Here is an 18,415-nt window from a genome sequence, read left to right as displayed (position 1 = left end):
CTTCTAGGAACATAAGGGGCCTCCTTGCTCCCATGCGTAGTTTCACTCCTGGGAAAGACCTAACAGAGCTTCTCTCTCTTAACCCTGAAGACACCCTCTGCAGATGGTGTCTTCCCAGCAACACTTTCCTGAATGCTGTGTCTGCTAATGGTTCTTTACTTCTACGGTTCAGAACCTACTGTTTCTATTCTACCGAGTTTCTATTCTATGGCCATGCAGGCTTTTTCCAGTTCAAATAAAAAAATGGCTTTCCCTATTGAAAGCATGGTTTATACACTAATTAAATTAGTACAAATAACATGCAATCTATTTGCACTTGAAAACGCAATTCATTCTAACATTACTATTCTGAAAAGTTCCTAACATTTCCATTCAGATAATAATTGTGATTATTATTTTATCATGTTTTAAAAATGTATACTTAGTATTTCAAATATTCCCTGACATACTCTTCATTGACATACTCTTATTGGAAATCATTTCTAATCCTAGTTGATATTGTGCTAGGGCAGTCTCTGTCCTGTATCTATCCTCCCCTTCCTTGCCCTGGTCTGAGTTCCAGTGTTGACCATGAAAACCACCCTGCATCTCACCCAGACCTGACTTAGACGATGAGATATGGGACTTTTGAGCTGATGAGATTTTTAGTCTTATCTATTGAGTTCCCATTAATTGCATGCCCTTTCCTAATGGTTGCTGGTGAGTTCAGTTGGTGGGAGGCCCCGGTAGATGGAAGGGCACGTGGAAAGTGAGGTCAGGGTATTCATTCCTTTTCTCTTCCTACAGCACTGAAGGGCTGGCTGTGATCATGGTCCTCTGGTTGGGGTCGCACCACTTGGCCTGTCAGGGGACCCCTCCCATACCTGTAACTCTCTCCAGGTGCTGTCCACCCTCTTCCCCCTGTTGTGGGACCTGGTGCCTCCCATCACTTATTTGTTCTCTGAAACCTAACCACACCTTCATAAATACTCCCTTCAATAAACTCTTTTCCATCACCCCTTTGAGGATACTGTGTGTCTTCTACCAGACCCTCACTGACATAGCTATTGAGTATCCCAGCTGATAACATCAATCTAACATACTGAATAATTTCTTCCCATAGATAAAATTATTCCAGGTTTTCAAAACATTTCTTGTTTAAAAGATTTACAGCTGACTATGACTCGTATGGGTTATTTATTTCTCCTTTAACAAGAACAACAAAAATGTGGTAACGTGGAAGAAATCTGTGCCTCTCAGGCACTTCTGCCACAACTGACTCTTATCACTGAATGAGATTTTGTTTCCAAAATACCTGTCATCACCATCACCGACGCACTCGGGGAAGGCAAGGCTACAGCCAAAAAGCATGATATGTTGATAGCAACTGAGGCGGTGGAGGTACATGAAGAATTTGAGGAACTTCTCCATTTCCATGTTTTTGACAATTGAGAAGAGAGGTGTTAGCGTGGTGTGGTAGGGCAGCATCTGACAATGGCTGTGGGTGATGTTCATGCAGGCACCTGGGAAGTCAAGATAATTACATTTAGGAGCAGACACATCAGAATTACACATTTACAAACTCATTTTATATGAAAGGTTAACGTGTTAATAAGATAAAATATATTCTACTAGAGGCCCGATGCACGAAATTCGTGTAAGCGTAAGCCTTCCTTCCCCCGGTTGCTGGCACCGGTTTCCCTCTGGCACCCAGGACCCAGGCTTCCCTCAGATCCCCAGCTTCATCCAGGAGGAAATCTGGTCTAATTAAACATATTACGCTTTTATTATTATAGATTAGTAAGAATGATTATAGATATACAATCAGACATATATAATATACATACATATAAGACTGGGGGATGCATGCACATGCAGATGTGTGACAATGAAATCAAGCTACTTATATTCACAGAGGAAGAGCATCTGTTTCCTGGGAAAATGTGTGGAAAAATACACTCACATGTAGCTGGTGGGCATAGAAATGGGCAATCATTCTGGATCACAGCTGGGCAGAGCAATATGTATAAATCTTTGAAATGTGCATATCATTTGACACTGTAATATCACTTCTAAAAAAATTATCCTAAGGCAATAATTGTGATTTTGAACATGGATTTATCTACAGGAATCTTCATTATAGAATTTTCCATTTTTAAAAGATATAAATCACCTCAGCATTCAATGAAGGGTATTGGTTTATAATATTATGGAACAAACAACAGATTACTTAACTTAGATATATGAAAGATGCTTTAAAAATTATTTAATCACATGGAATGGTGCTTATAATATAACACATAAAAATAACAAGTCACAAAACAATTTGTATACTATGGTCCTGTTTTTACAAACTCTTGATTATACAAGGATTTGCAATCCTGACTATGTTAACAGTTCAGGCTCAGCCCAGAGCCTCTGCTTTCATTTCCTCGTGGCGTCTTTCCTCCTGGGCACTGCCACCTGCACATCCATTCCTTCTCCCTCATTCCATAAATTTGCATGGTTGGTCTGATGTAAGTCAAAATATTAATAGGAGACCGTTATATTTTTCTTTGTTATGTTCTTCTGTATTCTCTTATTGATTTATATAAAGTTTTATTATTTGGTAAAAAAATAACTGAAACTTTGGTTATTGTTTAAGTAGGCTACTATTTAAAAGAATCTTCAGGCTTTGAAAATGAAGTGAAAATATTAATTTTAATTATGTTGCATGTAGCAAGAACAGAAAGAAGTTCAACAAGAAAGGGAACATCTCTTCTAATCACTGTGCATTTCCTAGTCAAAGAAATGGGGAGAAAAATCTTTCTAAGCCTACGTTTAACTTCATTTTAATAAAGATAATGTTTAAAAAAAATAAGACTGCATCTCCGGTAAAATGGCCAGACTAACCTTTGACCTATAATACAGAATAAACACACCCTATCGCAGGATTCCCAACCCCCTTTTCTGCTTCATTCATTCAGATAGATTACCTCAAACATCTCTCATCCTCTTCTCTAGTCTACTTCTAGGCACACTGCGTAGTCTCACATCTCTTATAAAACTCTCTGAAAACCACCCAAGCCCTGCAGGAAGTAATTCCTCCAAATTACCAGAGTGTAACCATTAGCTCAAAGAGTCTTACACTTCACAAAAAGACACAATTCCTCATATATATATATATATATATATATATATATATATATATATGCCTAAGCGACCATTGCAACCAAACGGATGACCGAACAGGCTGCATGGGGCGACCAGGCCAGCAGGAAGGTTAGTGAGGGGCGACCAAATGACCAAGCAGCAGGCTGTGTGGAGTGACCAGGCTGGCAGGGGGGTTAGTGAGGGGCAACCAAACAACCAAGCAGCAGGCTGTGTGGGGTGAGCAGGCCGGCGGGGCGGGGGAGGGGGGGCAACCAGGCCAGCAGAGGGGGGCAGTGAGGGGTGATCAGGCCAGTGAGGGGGCACTTGGGGGTGACCAGGCTGGCAGGGGGGGGCAGTAAGGGGTGATCAGGTAGGCAGGCAGGTGAAAAGTTAGGAGCCAGTGGTCCCGAATTGTGAGAGGGATGTCTGATTGCCGGATTGTGAGAGGGATGTCCGACTGCCGGTTTAGGCCCGATCCCCTAAACCGGCAGTCAGACATCCCCTGAGGGGTCCCGGATTGGAGAGGGTGCAGGCTGGGCTAAGGGGACATCCCCCCATGCAAGAATTTCGTGCACCAGGCCTCCAGTTGTTACATAATTCTAGAGGCCCAGTGCATGAAAATTCATGCACTGGAGTGGGGGTCCCTCAGCCCGGCATGCCCCCTCTCACAGTCGAGGAGCCCTCATGGGTGGGAGGCAACCCAGCGATCAGAAGAAGACGACGTCCCATCACACCTCTGCTGCTGCCACTGCCAGCAGCGCAAGCCTTGGCTGGCCCTGGTTACCTGAGCCTTGGGCGGCCCTGAGAAGCTGGGCAGCCACCATCCGAGGCTTGCCTGTGCCTCTGGCCAGCCCTGGGTGGCTGGGGCGCTGAGGGGACTGGACGCCATCATCTTGTGGCTGTGGGTGCCGCCATCTTTGAGGGTGTGGCATTAAATTAGCATATTCCCTCCTTATTGGCTGTGGGTGCCACCATCTTTGAGGGCGGGACAGTCAATTAGCATATTCCCTCTTTATTAGATAGGATATATTGATCACCCAAAATACAATGAGCTCAGTGGGGCATGATCACAATATGATTTCCACTTTGAAAGGGAACCAGTGACATTCAGAACTTCTCTGTATGCTAGACTCTAGTATAGACATGGCAAAATAAATAAATAAATAAATAAATAAATAAATAAATAAATAAATGCACAACACTTTTTTTTTGGACCTAATCAAAATCAAAGTACCAAATGGGAAAGAGAAAAAGAAAAATCCAAATTAATATATGCAGACAGAACACAAACAGACACATATATACATGAGTTCAGCTTTGCATGAGTGCTGAGGTAGAGAGTTCTGGGCAAGTTTTATGAATATGACATGTAAGTCACTTAGTAAGGAAAGTTAAAACACAATTCAGTGTGGGAGCAATTATACTAGTAGATGGGGAGAATGTATAGACGGGAGACTTCAAAATGACAGAATTGTATGCATGGTGCTACAAGCTGAGATGCTTGCTTATAAGAGTTGAGAACAAAATTTTCTCCATCAAAAACATGAAATCATTTATGGAAACTTCAGTGTTAAGAAAACATTTATTGAAAACAAACCTTGTGCCGGGCATCAAAACAGTTACTCAAATTCTCATTCACAGTTGTTCCATTTTCACAACCCAGTTAAGTGACATCGCATATACTAGTATATTATACATGAGGAAACAATTTCAGAAAGACGAAGATATCTGCCCAATAGTGAACAGCTATTATGTGGAAATTCCAGATCTTCAAACCTATGCCTTCTGAGTAACCTCTGTTTGGAGTCAACTCAGGCAAATGAAAAGGGGGTTATTATGTTAAAAAATTATTAGAGAAGATAATTCCTAATGGCCAATGAAAAAGAGGCTAAAAAGCATACAATAATATATCACAAGGTCTATATTTATATTCATAGATATTATACCCATGTATACTGACCATATGCTATAATTTCTTTTATATTACACTAGAGACCTGGTGCATGAAATTTATGCACTGGGGGGGGGGCGGTTGTTCCTCAGTCCAGCTTGCACCATCTCCAATCTGGGACCCCTCGGGAGATGTCCCTGTGGGATCAGGCCTAAGTTGGCAGTCGGACATCCCTCTCACAATCCGAGATGGCTGGCTCCTAACCACTTGCCTGCCTGCCTGCCTGATTGCCCCTAACCACTTCTGTCTGCCAGCCTGATCGCCCCCTAATTGCTCCCCTGCCAGCCTAATTGGCGCCTAACAGCTCCCCTGCTGGCCCAATCACCCCCAACTGCCCTCCCCTGCGGGCCCAATGGCCCCCAACTGCCCTGCCCTGCAAGGCCTGGTTGCCCCCAACTGCCCTCCCCTGCTGGCCTGATGGCCCCTAACTGCCCTCCCCTGCTGGCCTGGTCTCCCCCAACTGCCTTCCCCAGCTGGCCTGTTCGCCCCCAACTGCCCTTCCCTGCAGGTCTGGTTGCCCCCAACTGCCCTACCCTGCTGGCCATCTTGTGCCAGCCATCTTGTGACAATGGTGGCAATCTTGTGATGACATGGGGGTGGCCATCTTTGTGACAATGTGGAGATGGCCATCTTGTGACAACATGGGGTGGCCATCTTGTGATGACGTAAGGGCATCGCGTGAGGGCGCAAGGGCCACCTAGGCTTTTAATAGTATAGATTATTTTCTTTAGGGGTCACCAACTTTGGAACTTATGTGTTTGATGATGAACCACTTTTGAAGCAATGAGATGGCCAAAAGGCTCGTTCCCCTCACTTAGCCAAAGAAAATATTGGATATTGAGAGATCATTTGAAAAATACAAGATAGGGAGGAAAATCGCATTTTGGTGAACTATACTATGCTCAAGACAGTGTGAGTTTCACAAAAAAAAAAAAAAAAAAAAAAAAAGAATGTGAACTGTAATAGAAAAAAATTTTAAATGATATTTTCCTAATAGCAAATTTCCTTAGGAAATCAGAACCTACACTCAGTAAAGTATAAAATAATAGTGTATAACCTTAAAAATAAGTCTCAAAATACTTGGTATAGACATAAATAGTAATGCTTTATATCTGTATAATGCTTTTCAAAATTTTTTCAAAGAACTGTCAGATTATAAGATATATTCTTAATAATATAATACATATTATCTTGTTATAAATTAAGAAACTAAGTTTGTCATAGATAGGTATTTAGATAGGTAAAAATGGATGGATGGATGTACAGATGGACGGATAGACAGGTGGACAGACAGATGGATAGATAAAAAGACAGCAGGCAGACAGATAAGAAGTGATTTGCAATAGGACACAGCAATAGAAGTAGACTGATACATAGCCCTTCATCTCATGACAACCACTACACCAGAGCTGTGAATAGCACAGCAAACACTGAAGAAATTCAAAGGAACAATAATTTAATGTAGAGTGAACAACTAGGGAAAATATAAGGAAGAGGAATAACTTATTTTGATGGTTAAAAGATACATAAATAAGGTCCGGATTGGAGAAGGGATAAAAAGGGTTCATAGTAGTGTTAGAGAAAAATTAACTACAAAGGTTGAGATTCATAATTGTATGTGACAAATAAAGATTGAAAAGCTTGATTCTGGGCAGAATAGTTTAACAAATTTAGCCAAGAACATGCTCATAGACAAAAGATATAAAAGAGAATTATTCTTTAAGACTCTTGACTTCAATTTTTTTATATTCAAGCCATTGTGCAAATAAATTTTCTATCATCCCTCCTGCCTCAACATTTGTGGCAAATATTATTTTTTTCCTAAAATGTTCCACTGTCTTTGAAATATGTAATTCTAGTGGTATGTTTGTGTACATTCGCACCAGGGGCACTCCATTTTCATAAGCCAGCTACATGCTGTGTACCATTCAGAGTCGTTTCTCTGTGGGGAAAAGGAAGGGGACTTTTGGAAATTGATTCATTTATTATTGCTATTCCATCTAACTTGGGTAGAGAAAAGAGGGAAAAGTCTATTTTTCTTCTCTGAGAATTTACTTGTGAATCTAATAGAAACTAAAAGTCAGGGATGCCATACAAGAACATGTAAAAAGATTCAAAAATATAATTCATCATAGTTTATACAGACATCATTACTCAATTTGTGTGTCTTCTCTTTAAGTTACTTCAAGTTGTGCAGTGGGAAGGAAAGGTTAAAAATAGATCTGAAGACCAAAACAGCCTCTTAATGCAATGTATTTCTGGTGAAACAGAAATATTCTTATTAGATCCTCAATTCTAAAACACCATTACTAGTAAGACATCATTTAATAACAATTAAATAATAAATTTTCAGAGTATTCTTTGATTATATGACATGTTCCAATATGAGAAAAAAATAAAATATGAAAAAAAAAGTGCTGCTTGGAGTTGAGATTAGCTATTGAATTTTTTCTTTAGTTTCCTTAAACTGACTCAATAGTTTCTAGACTAAACTCGGGCTTTCTCTATTCAGATCACATTGCTAATGTTTCTAGATACTAGTTAGGAAGAAAAGATGGTCTGGTGTAGAGTTTTCCTTATGTTCATTTAGAAACTATGATAAATTCTGTGGGTTTTTTTTTTCTACTCCTAAGATTAGGTAATGTGGAGTTAAAAAGTCTTATTTATGTGTGTTTTTTTTTTTTAAGGCAAAATTAACTTCACAATTAATGGTTGGTTTTTCTAAAGTAATATACACTCAATCAAAGGCCTTGAGCAGCTGACCTTAAAATGATGATACCCATAGCCAGTCTTATTTAGCAAACCACTTTGGTAGTGGTTAAGGAAAAAAACAACTGCTGATTCACTTACTACACATTTCTACACCAAGTCATTACATTAATGGTTTTTACAACACTCACATTCTCTATTAACCCTTAATTACAAATAATTTCATTGTCAATCAGTGCAATATATTCACTATTTGTATTTTATTTTGACTTGCATAGAATTTATTTCAATAGTGAGCTCTTTTAAAAATCCCTTGAAATCAAATAAAAATTGTTTTTAAATAAAAGCAAGACTACCTAAATCACAATTATATCACATAATAGTGTTATTTGACAAGAAAGAGCTCAAATTAAAATAATGAAATATCAACTTTCTAAAGCATGTGGCTATATTTTTTCTAATAACCTAACAAGAAACCTTGGTAACCTTGCTGAGTTCCTATGGACGATGCACATTTAATTGAAAGGCTACTAGTAAGAATTCCATTGCATGAGGAAGCAATATTTTATCAGAACACAGTTGATCTGCCCTAATTTACCTAAATTGACTCATTTAACTGAATTGCTTTACAGGAATCCCTTGTGGAGCCTTCTACATTTGTTTTTCTTCTAGATCTCGAGAATCCAATGGGGTTGTAAAGAGCAGATCTCTGCACAGCCCTTTTCAGTGGTTTGGGAAGAAATTTGTGGCAGAGCTGGCTTTCTTCACTCGTTTTCCTTTTTCATTTCTCTCATCCAGTCTGTCAGCAGTTATGTTGCTGCTTCCCACATGATAACTTTTATTCCCTCCTCTTTAGTTTAAATCCTAGCCTTTTTCTGGTTGTATATACTATTTGGAGCCTTCTCACATTCACCACTTTTATCTGCATATTTTTACCCTTAGTATCACCGAACAACTATAATGCCCCCGGCACTGTTCTCGGCCTTCCACATCCATGAGCTCATTTGCCCTCCCTGCAAGTTACTACTTCACAGCTGAGGAAACAGTTTAAGTAATTTTCTGCAAGATTCACACAGCTAGTGAATGCTAAAACTGGAATTCAGCTCCAGTCATCCCCTCCAAAATCCAGGTCTCTTTCCTCCAAAGGCTGCCCCATAACCCAAATGTGATAGTTATCTTCTCACCTGGGTTTATACCACTATGGCTGGGGCTCCATGCGTTCATTCAACAAATATTTACTGAGCTCCTACTCTGTATCAAGCACTGCTCTATGTCCAGAGCAAATGATACCAAGCAAAACAAAGCCCCTCCCTTATGGAGCTTATAGTCCAGGCGGGGACGACAGAAAACAAAGAAACAAGCAAAAATACTGTTTGGCATTGTTACACATAGTCATAATCCTAATGCTCAATCAGCAAGAACCAAAAAGGCAGATATGCCTCCATAAGGAAAGACTAACATCACAATGAATCTATTATTAGGACGAATGAAGGACTATTCGTTTTGAGAGCTATTAGAATTGCTCCTCTAAGAAATAAATGAGAACTAAATATGTAAGAGGCATGAATATGATAAAATTCAGATGCTAAGAAGAAATTTGTCCCACTTTTTAATTTTTTAATAATTCATATTCATGCTTCAGCATTTTGCTTATTGCATCCTGTCTTCATTGTTCCTGTTACAATATTTAAGTTGCCACCATCTCCTATTTACTGAGGATTCATTCACAGCCATCAAAAGGAAGCAACTCCCTTCTCCCACCAGATCCATCATGGCAGCTCATTGCCCTGCAGGGGTGAGAGCCTCTGCAGAGGCCTGAGCCAGAGAACCAGCCTTCTAGGGGGGAAGCTAAAGTTCCCATAAGTATCCACCCAAAGGGCTCCCCGTCTCTCTGTAACATCATCCTGCTTCATTCTTATGGTAGCGTGAGGACTACCCGATAGGCTCTTGTTTGCTTATTTGTTTATTCCCAGTATTATCCCCTATCAGAGCAGAGACTTTGTCACTAGAACACGCTGGGAAACCAAACAGTAGACACCCAGTAGCTATTCCCTGAATGAATGGGGAGATGAAATGGAATAAAGTCTCCACACTGAAAGGTTTCTTATGAAACAAGATGGAAGTAGATGTGAGAAAGCCAGTGTGTCTGAGACCTGAGGGCACTAATGACGGCTAACGTTGGTACTATTTTTTTTAATTTCTTTATTGATTAAGGTGTTACATATGTGTCCTTATTCCCCCATAACCCCTCTACCCCCCACTCATGCCCTCACCCCCCTGTTGTCTGTGTCCATTGGTTAGGCTTACATGCATGCATACAAGTCCTTTGGTTAATCTCTCCCCTTACCCCCACCCTCCCCTACCTTCCCTCTGAGGTTTTTGATCCTCTGTTCCCTGGAATGTCCCAGTCACAGGGAGTCATCCCATCCTGCTCCCTCCACATATTGACTCCTCCGTGGACGCCCCTGGACCACCGCGCAGCAGTGGACAGCACTAGAGGAGGAGCTGCCCTGCCTTTCTCCAAGAGGTACGCGTTCTGCAATGTGAGTGACTATGTTCCCCGTGCTGCCCTTCACACCCCATGACTATCCGTGGCTACCAATCGTTAGTTCTCAATCCCCTCACCTCTTTCACCCAGGTACTGGGAATATGTGGGGAACACTTCGTAAAAAAAGTCATTCGGGTGATTTTCATAACAGCTAGTAAGAGAGAAATAATTGTAATGGAATAGAATATAATGATTTGAAATTTGAGCTATTCACCTAAATTTTTTGTAAGTAACTTTCATGTGTTTTAAATAAAAAATAAGAATAAAAAATAATTTAAAAAATAAAATGTATATATTCTGTTATCCTTGCTCACGCTCAGTTGCTTTTAGCATGAGACCTCACCATAAATAGAAAAAGGAGAATGTGCTTACAAAGTATAAAGGCTTGAGAACATCGACTAGAAAGTCCTGTGCATGGGAGTGCTGCAGAGCTCCGAGGAGAGTGTGGGTAGGAACAATGACTTTAGCTGACAAGAGTAGGATAAGGAACCCCAGAGGGAGAAAGAGAAGCCAGAAGGCCACACTGAGCCGGGGTCCAAACTCTAGCACCCACAAGGCTGTGTGACCTGGGGAAATTCCTTCACCTTTTAAACCTCCTAATCTGTAAAGTCCAAGTAATAACAATCTTAATCACAGGGCTGTGTGGACCAAATCTGTCAAAGGAGATAAAGAACTTAAGACAATGCCTTCACACTGCTGATGGTCAATGGATGTTTCAACAGCGTTGGTACCTTCAGCAAGAAAAATACACAATTCAGAGAGAGGATAGGATGAGGTAAATTTACTTTGCCATAAAAGCTTAAATAAACCATTAGTATCTATTCAAGTTGTCTCTTAGTATAAAAGATATTTTAAATTTCATTCCTACTTACTGTTTTATAGTAAAATAAACCAATTTTAAGAAAAGGAAGTAGATACAAGATCCTTGAGTGCCTTATGGGCGTGGGGGGTGTTTGCTAGATACTTTATAGACAGTGCTTTATCTAACCCTCCCACAATCCTATGGAAATGCTGTTTTTATGCCCATTTTATAGATGATGAGACAGATTCAGTGAGGGTAAGAAAGTATTCAAGGTTACACACATTTTAAGTTGTAGAGTTGAAATTGATCCTATAGCCTTCCCCCCCCCCCCACTATAATATTCTGTCAAAGGTACTATTCCATTTTAGAGACTACAGATTTACTTTAAACATTGTAAAATATTTTAATGAATCTTTTTTGATTCCAGCAATAGAGTTGTTTCTCCAAGATTGGTAAAAACTAAACTCTCTCAAAGAAATCAATGAATCTGCTATTAAAAATAGGTTGTCCATCCTCACAGAGGGACAATTTGGATTGGGAATACTGAGTATCTATTCTTGGCTGCACTTCAAAGTCAACCCAGGTCAGAGTTACATCAGCAGAGTGGAAATAATGAAGTTCACTCTTTATTCTAGATAACTCACACAAAAAATAACATTTTGCCAGAACGATTTCTGGGAAAAAACGATCTGAAAAGATATCATGTTCTTAGGAAGAAAATCTGTAAGAGGGTTGCAGAGCGATAAGAAGGAACAGAAAGCTAAAGATGGGGCCTTCTCTGTGAGGATTCTTAACTAGCTCTGTAAATATCTTTGAATCCAAACATGGTAACTATTTTCTTTCTTATAAGAGAAATCAAGGAGACAAAAGTAAAACACATTTTCTTAATGAGTCAATTGTAACATTTGTAATAAGTCTTTACATAGACAAGGCATAGGAAAGCCAAAATAAAATTTGTGCACAAAATAAGAAGTAAAAATGTAAGTGCCTAGTGCAATGCAGTGTAAATTATCAGAATTAAGCAAGAGCTAGCTACTCTTGCCAGAAGAAGCATAATGTTTGGGGATTAATATTTTCTATATATTTACATATATTCTGAACTTAAGATTTTTAATGCAACCTCAAGTCTCTTGGTAAAGTCTTTTGCCAAGTTTCAAGTTTTCACATCCTACACATATATATCTATATGTTGCTCTCTCCTTTCATTCATATACACACATCCATACCACTTGATTCTAAAATATCAAATGATAGCTAAAGTCTCATAACCTAATGTAATTCATTCATTCAACAGATATGTAGTCTGGCAATGTTGTAACACAGTGAAGGGTCAATATTTTATTGTAAATTAATTATTCACATTCATAGAACTAAATAAGATATGTCAGTTGACACATCCTTATTAGTCATTTTTCATTAATTTTAAAAGAACTACACATCTTGTCCCATATAATTATCTATCCTAGAATTATGATTGATTGATTGATTGAATAATAACAATAATTCAAATTTGTATGGCATTTTCAAGTTTGTAAAACATCTTTCTCATACATAGTATGGTGATTCCACACTTTGATTCAACTCCTGTCTTTATCATTCTAAACTTATGTGGCCTCTGACAAGTCACCAAATTTCTCTGTTTATTGGTTTCCTGTCTACAAAATGAGGATAATAATATCTGTGTTATAAGGTTATTGTGAGGATTAAATGATTTTTACACAATGCCTATTGTTAGCACATACAATCTATTTATATATATAAACTAGAGGCCCAGTGCACAAAATTCATGCACTCTGGGGGGGTGGGGTCCCTCAGCCTGACCTGTGACCTCTCGCAGTCTGGCAGCCCTTGGTGGATGTCCAACTGACGGCTTAGGCCTGCTCTCTGCAGTCGGACATCCTTAGCGCTGCCACGGAGGCGGGAGAGGCTCCCACCACTGCTGCTGCGCTCACCAGCTGTGAGCCCAGCTTCTGGTTGAGTGGCGCTCCCCCTGTGGGAGTGCACTGACCACCAGGGGGCAGCTCCTGCATTGAGTGTCTGCCCCCTGGTGGTCAGTGTGTGTCATGGTGACCAGTCGTTCCACCTTCGGGCCAAAACTGGCTCTTTGACATCCCCCGAGGGGTCCCGGATTGCAAGAGGGCACAGGCCAGGCCGAGGAACCCCACTGGTGCACAATTGGGGATGGGGAGGCGAGGGACATGGGAGGTTGGCCAGCTGGAGAGGGACCGCAGGAGGGCTCCAGGGCATGTCCGGACCATCTCACTGGGTTCTGATTGGCCGGAACCCAGCAGCAAGCTAACCTACCAGTCAGAGCATCCACCTCCTGGTGGTCAGTGCACAACCTAACAAGCGGTTGAGCAACCTTAGCATATCGTTAGCATATTATGCTTTGATTGGTTAAATGGCCGACCAGACAATTGGACACTTACATATTAAGCTTTTATTATATAGGAAGCCTAAGCGACCCTTCGACCATTTGACCATTCAACCATTAGCTATGACGTGTACTGACCACCAGAGGGCAGATGCTCAATGCACAGGCATGGAAACATGGAACAGACTGATGAATCTCAGAGGGAAGGAGGGAAGGGAAGTGGAAGAGATTAACTGAAGATCTTATATGCATACTAAAGGCCCAGTCCATGGATTCTTGCACAGGTGGGGGTCCCTTGGCTTGGCCTGTGGGGATCGGGCCAATACTGGTAGTCTGACATCCCCTGAGGCATCCCAGATTGCAAGAGGGAGCAGGCCAGGCCGAGGGACCCAAGTAGTGCACGAATCCATGCACCAGGCCTCTAGTAAACTATAACAGTTTTTGCTGCAATTATCTCATTTGTGACTCACAAAAACTCTGTGAAGTAGACATGAGAGATACTTGTGCCCCTGTTATGAAGGTAGGAAAAGTGAAGCAGAGGCAGTAACATTTCATTCTGCCTCTTTCCTCAGAATTCCATGAAGAATTCTTTGCAGAGGGAATAATGACTAATACATGGAGGATCAAAATTCAAAGTTTCATTAATTAGTTTTGCTTACTTGCAAAATAAAACACTGTTGGAGATTACATTAAAGAAATACTGTTTAAAAACATTATTTATTGAGAAAATATTTATTAAATCTCTATTCAATAAATTCACTGGGCTTGATGCTATGGAATTTAAAAATAAGAATTTGAAATCAGACCACACTTTATTATTTAGTCCAAGTGTTCTTTCATATATATGAAAATTCTTTTTTATGTGCCAGCTATGGTAAAAATAAAGTCTATAATGATAAGAGTATAACAATGACTTAATAGCACATCATGCACTTCGAGGGCAGGGTAAAATCACCACCTCACTTGTGGTCAGTTTTCAACCTCGCTGCTCACAAAGGCAACAATATTTCAGGAGACTTTCCATCCTTCTGTAGTTTTATTGGGAATCTCATTTTAAGTTTGGTGACAGCCAAGGACTAAGTGTTGAGGAATGAAAGGGCAGACCTAAATGCAAAGGTATGCTGCCTCAGCTAGTTATTATGATTCCTCTCCAGCCGTGAACCTGTGAAACTAGGGAAGTTGATGCCAAATTATGATGGTGGGACAGGCATAGAATAGACAGTCCCATTCCAGAAGGGGCAATGCGAACGAAGGAAGGGTTGATGGGTCCCTACTTGGACAATGATGGTGTCCTCCCGCCCTTCTCCCCAACACATAACCTTCTTCTCTGCCTCTCATGAATGGCTGTAACATGGCCACTTGGCCAATCCCCAAACTCTAGAACAAGCAAGGAGTTTTGACTTAGGTCTTTATTTCTTTCCCATGGCAACCCTCACAGATTATTTATTCTTAAAATATTTTGTTGACTCTAAAGGACACACGATATGATAACACAGTCACTGTGGCTTACCAGCCATCAGGCCATCATACATCAGTCTCCAGAAAGTCACATGCTAAGGCCTTTGTCCAGTGCACACTTGTAAACACATAACCCAAGCAGACACAAACTCTCTGTGCTTGATTACCTAATAAACAATGGAAGAACTGGAAAGTAATTCCAAAGAGGGAATTGTAGAACTCTAGACCTCCCACTTCCTGAGGTAATAAAATTCTCATTAATTCTTATAAAAGCAATGTTGGCCTTGCCATAAAATTGAAAAGTAAAGGCTCTGTTCAGTTTACCTAAGTTATCTGTAATGATCTAAGATAATTATATTGTAGGTAAGTTTTTAAATCTAAGAATGAGACAGCGCAATCTGTTTAAAAATGGAAACTCAGTTTTACTTTTATAATTTTAAATAAAACTTTATTATGGATTATATTTTCTTTCATCTAAACCTTTCTTACAGAATTTCTCAAGTTATAAATAACACTAGAGGCCCAGTGCACGAAATTCATGCATGGGGCGGGGGGGTGTCCCTCAGCCCAGCCTGCACCCTCTCCAATCTGGGACATCCCTCTCACAATCCAGGACTGCTGGCTCCCACTGCTCACCTTCCTGCCTGCCTGATGTCCCCTAACAGCTTCTGCCTGCCAGCCTGATCACCCCCTAACCACTCCCCTGCCAGCCTGATCGACGCCTAACTGCTCCCCTGCTGGCCTGATTGCCCCTAACTGCCCTCCCCTGCCAGCCTGGTCACCCCCAACTGCCCTCCCCTGCAGGTCTGGTTCCCCCCAACTTTCCTCCCCTGCAGGCCTGGTCCCCCCCAACTGCCCTCCCCTGCAGGCCTGGGTCCCTCCCAACTTTCCTCCCCTGCAGGCCTGATAACCCACAACTGCCCTCCCTTCTGGCCATCTTGTGGTAGCCATCTTGTGTGTTGAAGTGATGGTCAGTTTGCATATTACCTCTCTATTATATAGGATGTTCATATCTCCCAGTAGTTACTTGGCTACCTGGGGACTGGATTTCTATCTGACCCATCCTTAGAGTCTATATACACAGCCAAGGCCCAGAGCTTGGCAGCCAGTAAACAGCAGATGATGAATGAATGACGCTTCCCAGAATATTAACCTAAGCTCTTTGAAATTGAAATGTCTTATATAGCTCATTAAGGGTATATAAGTACCATAATGAGTTTACACCAATAAATATAATTATAAACAAGTACTGCAAGTCATCAAGGCAAATACCACATGCAAATATTCTGTTAATGATGCAAAGCAGCAAAATAGAACAATAAAATACATCAACACTAAGAGGCAAGGAATTGTTTGCATCAACTGTGAATTGATGCAAAGCGTTTGGCTTGGAAAACCTATTACCATCCTCATTTCATCTACAAGGAAGGCAAAAGGCATATTCTCTAAAGGCACAAACAACAGCCAACAGGCTCCCATTGATGGGTCTTTTGCTCTCAACACAAAATTGTACAAAGACCAAAACCCTGAGAGAGTCAGCAAATTGAAATGATTCAAGCAAAAGAATACGTTCCATGCCAATTTTCTTTCAGAACCAGAGAGTAAAGTAAATTACAGATTTTTAAAAATTTTATCTGAGAATTTGGCTTCTGAAACATTGTTTTTGTCCTTGAATATGATTGGGAATGTTTTGGCAATGCTATTATCAGCATGCTACTGTTTTGTGTTTTTCTCTCTGAATGGATCAAGGGTCTTTGGGCTGTTCTTCCTGAAAAGGAAACTGTGATAATGAATCTGGAAGAAAACATTTGAGCCACAGGCCTTTGTTGACATGACTATTTAACTCTGACTCTCATTAGCTATATTAATATGTTACAGACACATTACCTTTTGGGGCACATGTCACCTGTGGAATATTGCAGGATTCATGTCAGAAAGAGGGTCAGGCAGTCCTGCCCAGAAATCTTTGAGAAGGGAGGGATGGGACTGTAACCAAAGGAGAATGACAGGCACCGCTCCATTACCCTTTTCAAAAGCCCAGCTCTGCAAATAATAGAGTTTGCTCTCTCTGGGAGAAACCCAATACATCCCAGGGATGGAGTCATCTAAAGATGGAGTGAGGAGGAAGGAAAGGAGAGTGGGGAGAAAAAAGAGCAGGAAAGAGTCCATTCCTACATTTGAATTTCCTTTCTCCCTTCCAAGGAATCTATAAATCTTTACTAGAATGCTACCAGGCTAACCAGACATGCACGCAACAGTTAAATGCTCCGCTTGTTCTTGCTTAGATGTTGAGGTCAGCTAGAAGCCCATGTCTGAATCTCAAACTGTTCCTTAAACCTGAAGAATATGATTTAATTGGAGAGGACAACCAACTGGGCTTGGTCATTCGGGTCTAACGCTGGTGTCCAGCAAAGTACATAAGCGTCATCACTACAGTAAATTTTGGAGCAGCAAATTCTTTTTTTTATGTATTTAAATTTTTAATTTTATTTATTGATTTTAGACAGAGAGAGGAAGGGAGAGAGAGACAGAGAGAGAAAGAAACACTGACTTGTTGTTCCACTTATGTATGGATTCCTTGGTTGTTTCTTGTATGTGCCCTGACTGGGGATTGAACCCACAACCTTATAACCAACTGAGCTACTCAGCCAGAGCCAGAAAATTCTTTTTTTTTTTTTTTTTTTTATATATTTTATTGACTTTTCACAGAGAGGAAGAGAGAGGGATAGAGAGTTAGTAGAAACATAGATGAGAGAGAGACATCGATCAGCTGCCTCCTGCACGCCCCCCACTGGGGATGTGCCCGCAACCCAGGTACATGCCCTTGACCGGAATCGAACCCGGGACCCTTCAATCCGCAGGCCGACGCTCCATCCACTGAGCCAAACCGGTTAGGCGAGCCAGAAAATTCTTAATGAAACAGCTTAGTCAGGCCTCAGACTCTCCCGGGTGCCAAATAATAATAATAATAATAATAACAATAATAATAATATTTTCCTCTAGAATATGTGTTCTTAATCATAATCCAAAGGCCCTAATGGCCCATAAATAGAATTTTTGTGAAAAACCTAGATCAGAGATAAATAGCATCTCTACTTCCATTAACCTCTAACTGAAATTTAGCATACTTAAATTATCAATGAAGGCAACAAACAGAAAAATAAATTAGAAATCACAGCTATTTTCCTATCAACATGAAGTTGTTACAAACATTTCAAAATATTTATGTCCATTGCTGTTATAAAATTAGTTATTGACTTACTGCTAGACATAATTATTTCTATATCATCTATTACTATATCATGAATGTATATTTCTAATATTTTTATAACAAAATTTTAATAAATTTGCCTTCCTTTGTGATTCTGTTATTTACTTTAAGCACCAAAACATTATTGTGAGAAGACACCTACAGGCTTCCCCAGATTGCCCAAGGAGTCCTTGGCACAAAAAATGTTAGAC

The 18,415-nt window shown here is 40.4% G+C and overlaps 1 protein-coding gene across 7 annotated transcripts in view; it reads right to left on the bottom strand.

Annotated features, from left to right (window-relative positions):
* The window catches only part of CORIN (corin, serine peptidase), a 204,558-nt gene that overhangs the window by 140,667 nt on the left and 45,476 nt on the right, over positions 1-18,415 (bottom strand). For all 7 annotated transcript variants that reach the window (XM_080647714.1, XM_080647715.1, XM_080647716.1 and 4 more), the window contains exon 4: positions 1,295-1,502. In XM_080647714.1, coding sequence (XP_080503840.1) covers positions 1,295-1,502 — 208 coding nt within the window. The remainder of the gene's footprint in view (positions 1-1,294; positions 1,503-18,415) is intronic.

This window comes from Plecotus auritus, assembly GCF_963455305.1.
Source record: "Plecotus auritus genome assembly, chromosome: 1".
NCBI lineage: Eukaryota > Metazoa > Chordata > Mammalia > Chiroptera > Vespertilionidae > Plecotus > Plecotus auritus.
This window is presented reverse-complemented; position numbering and strand designations above follow the sequence as displayed.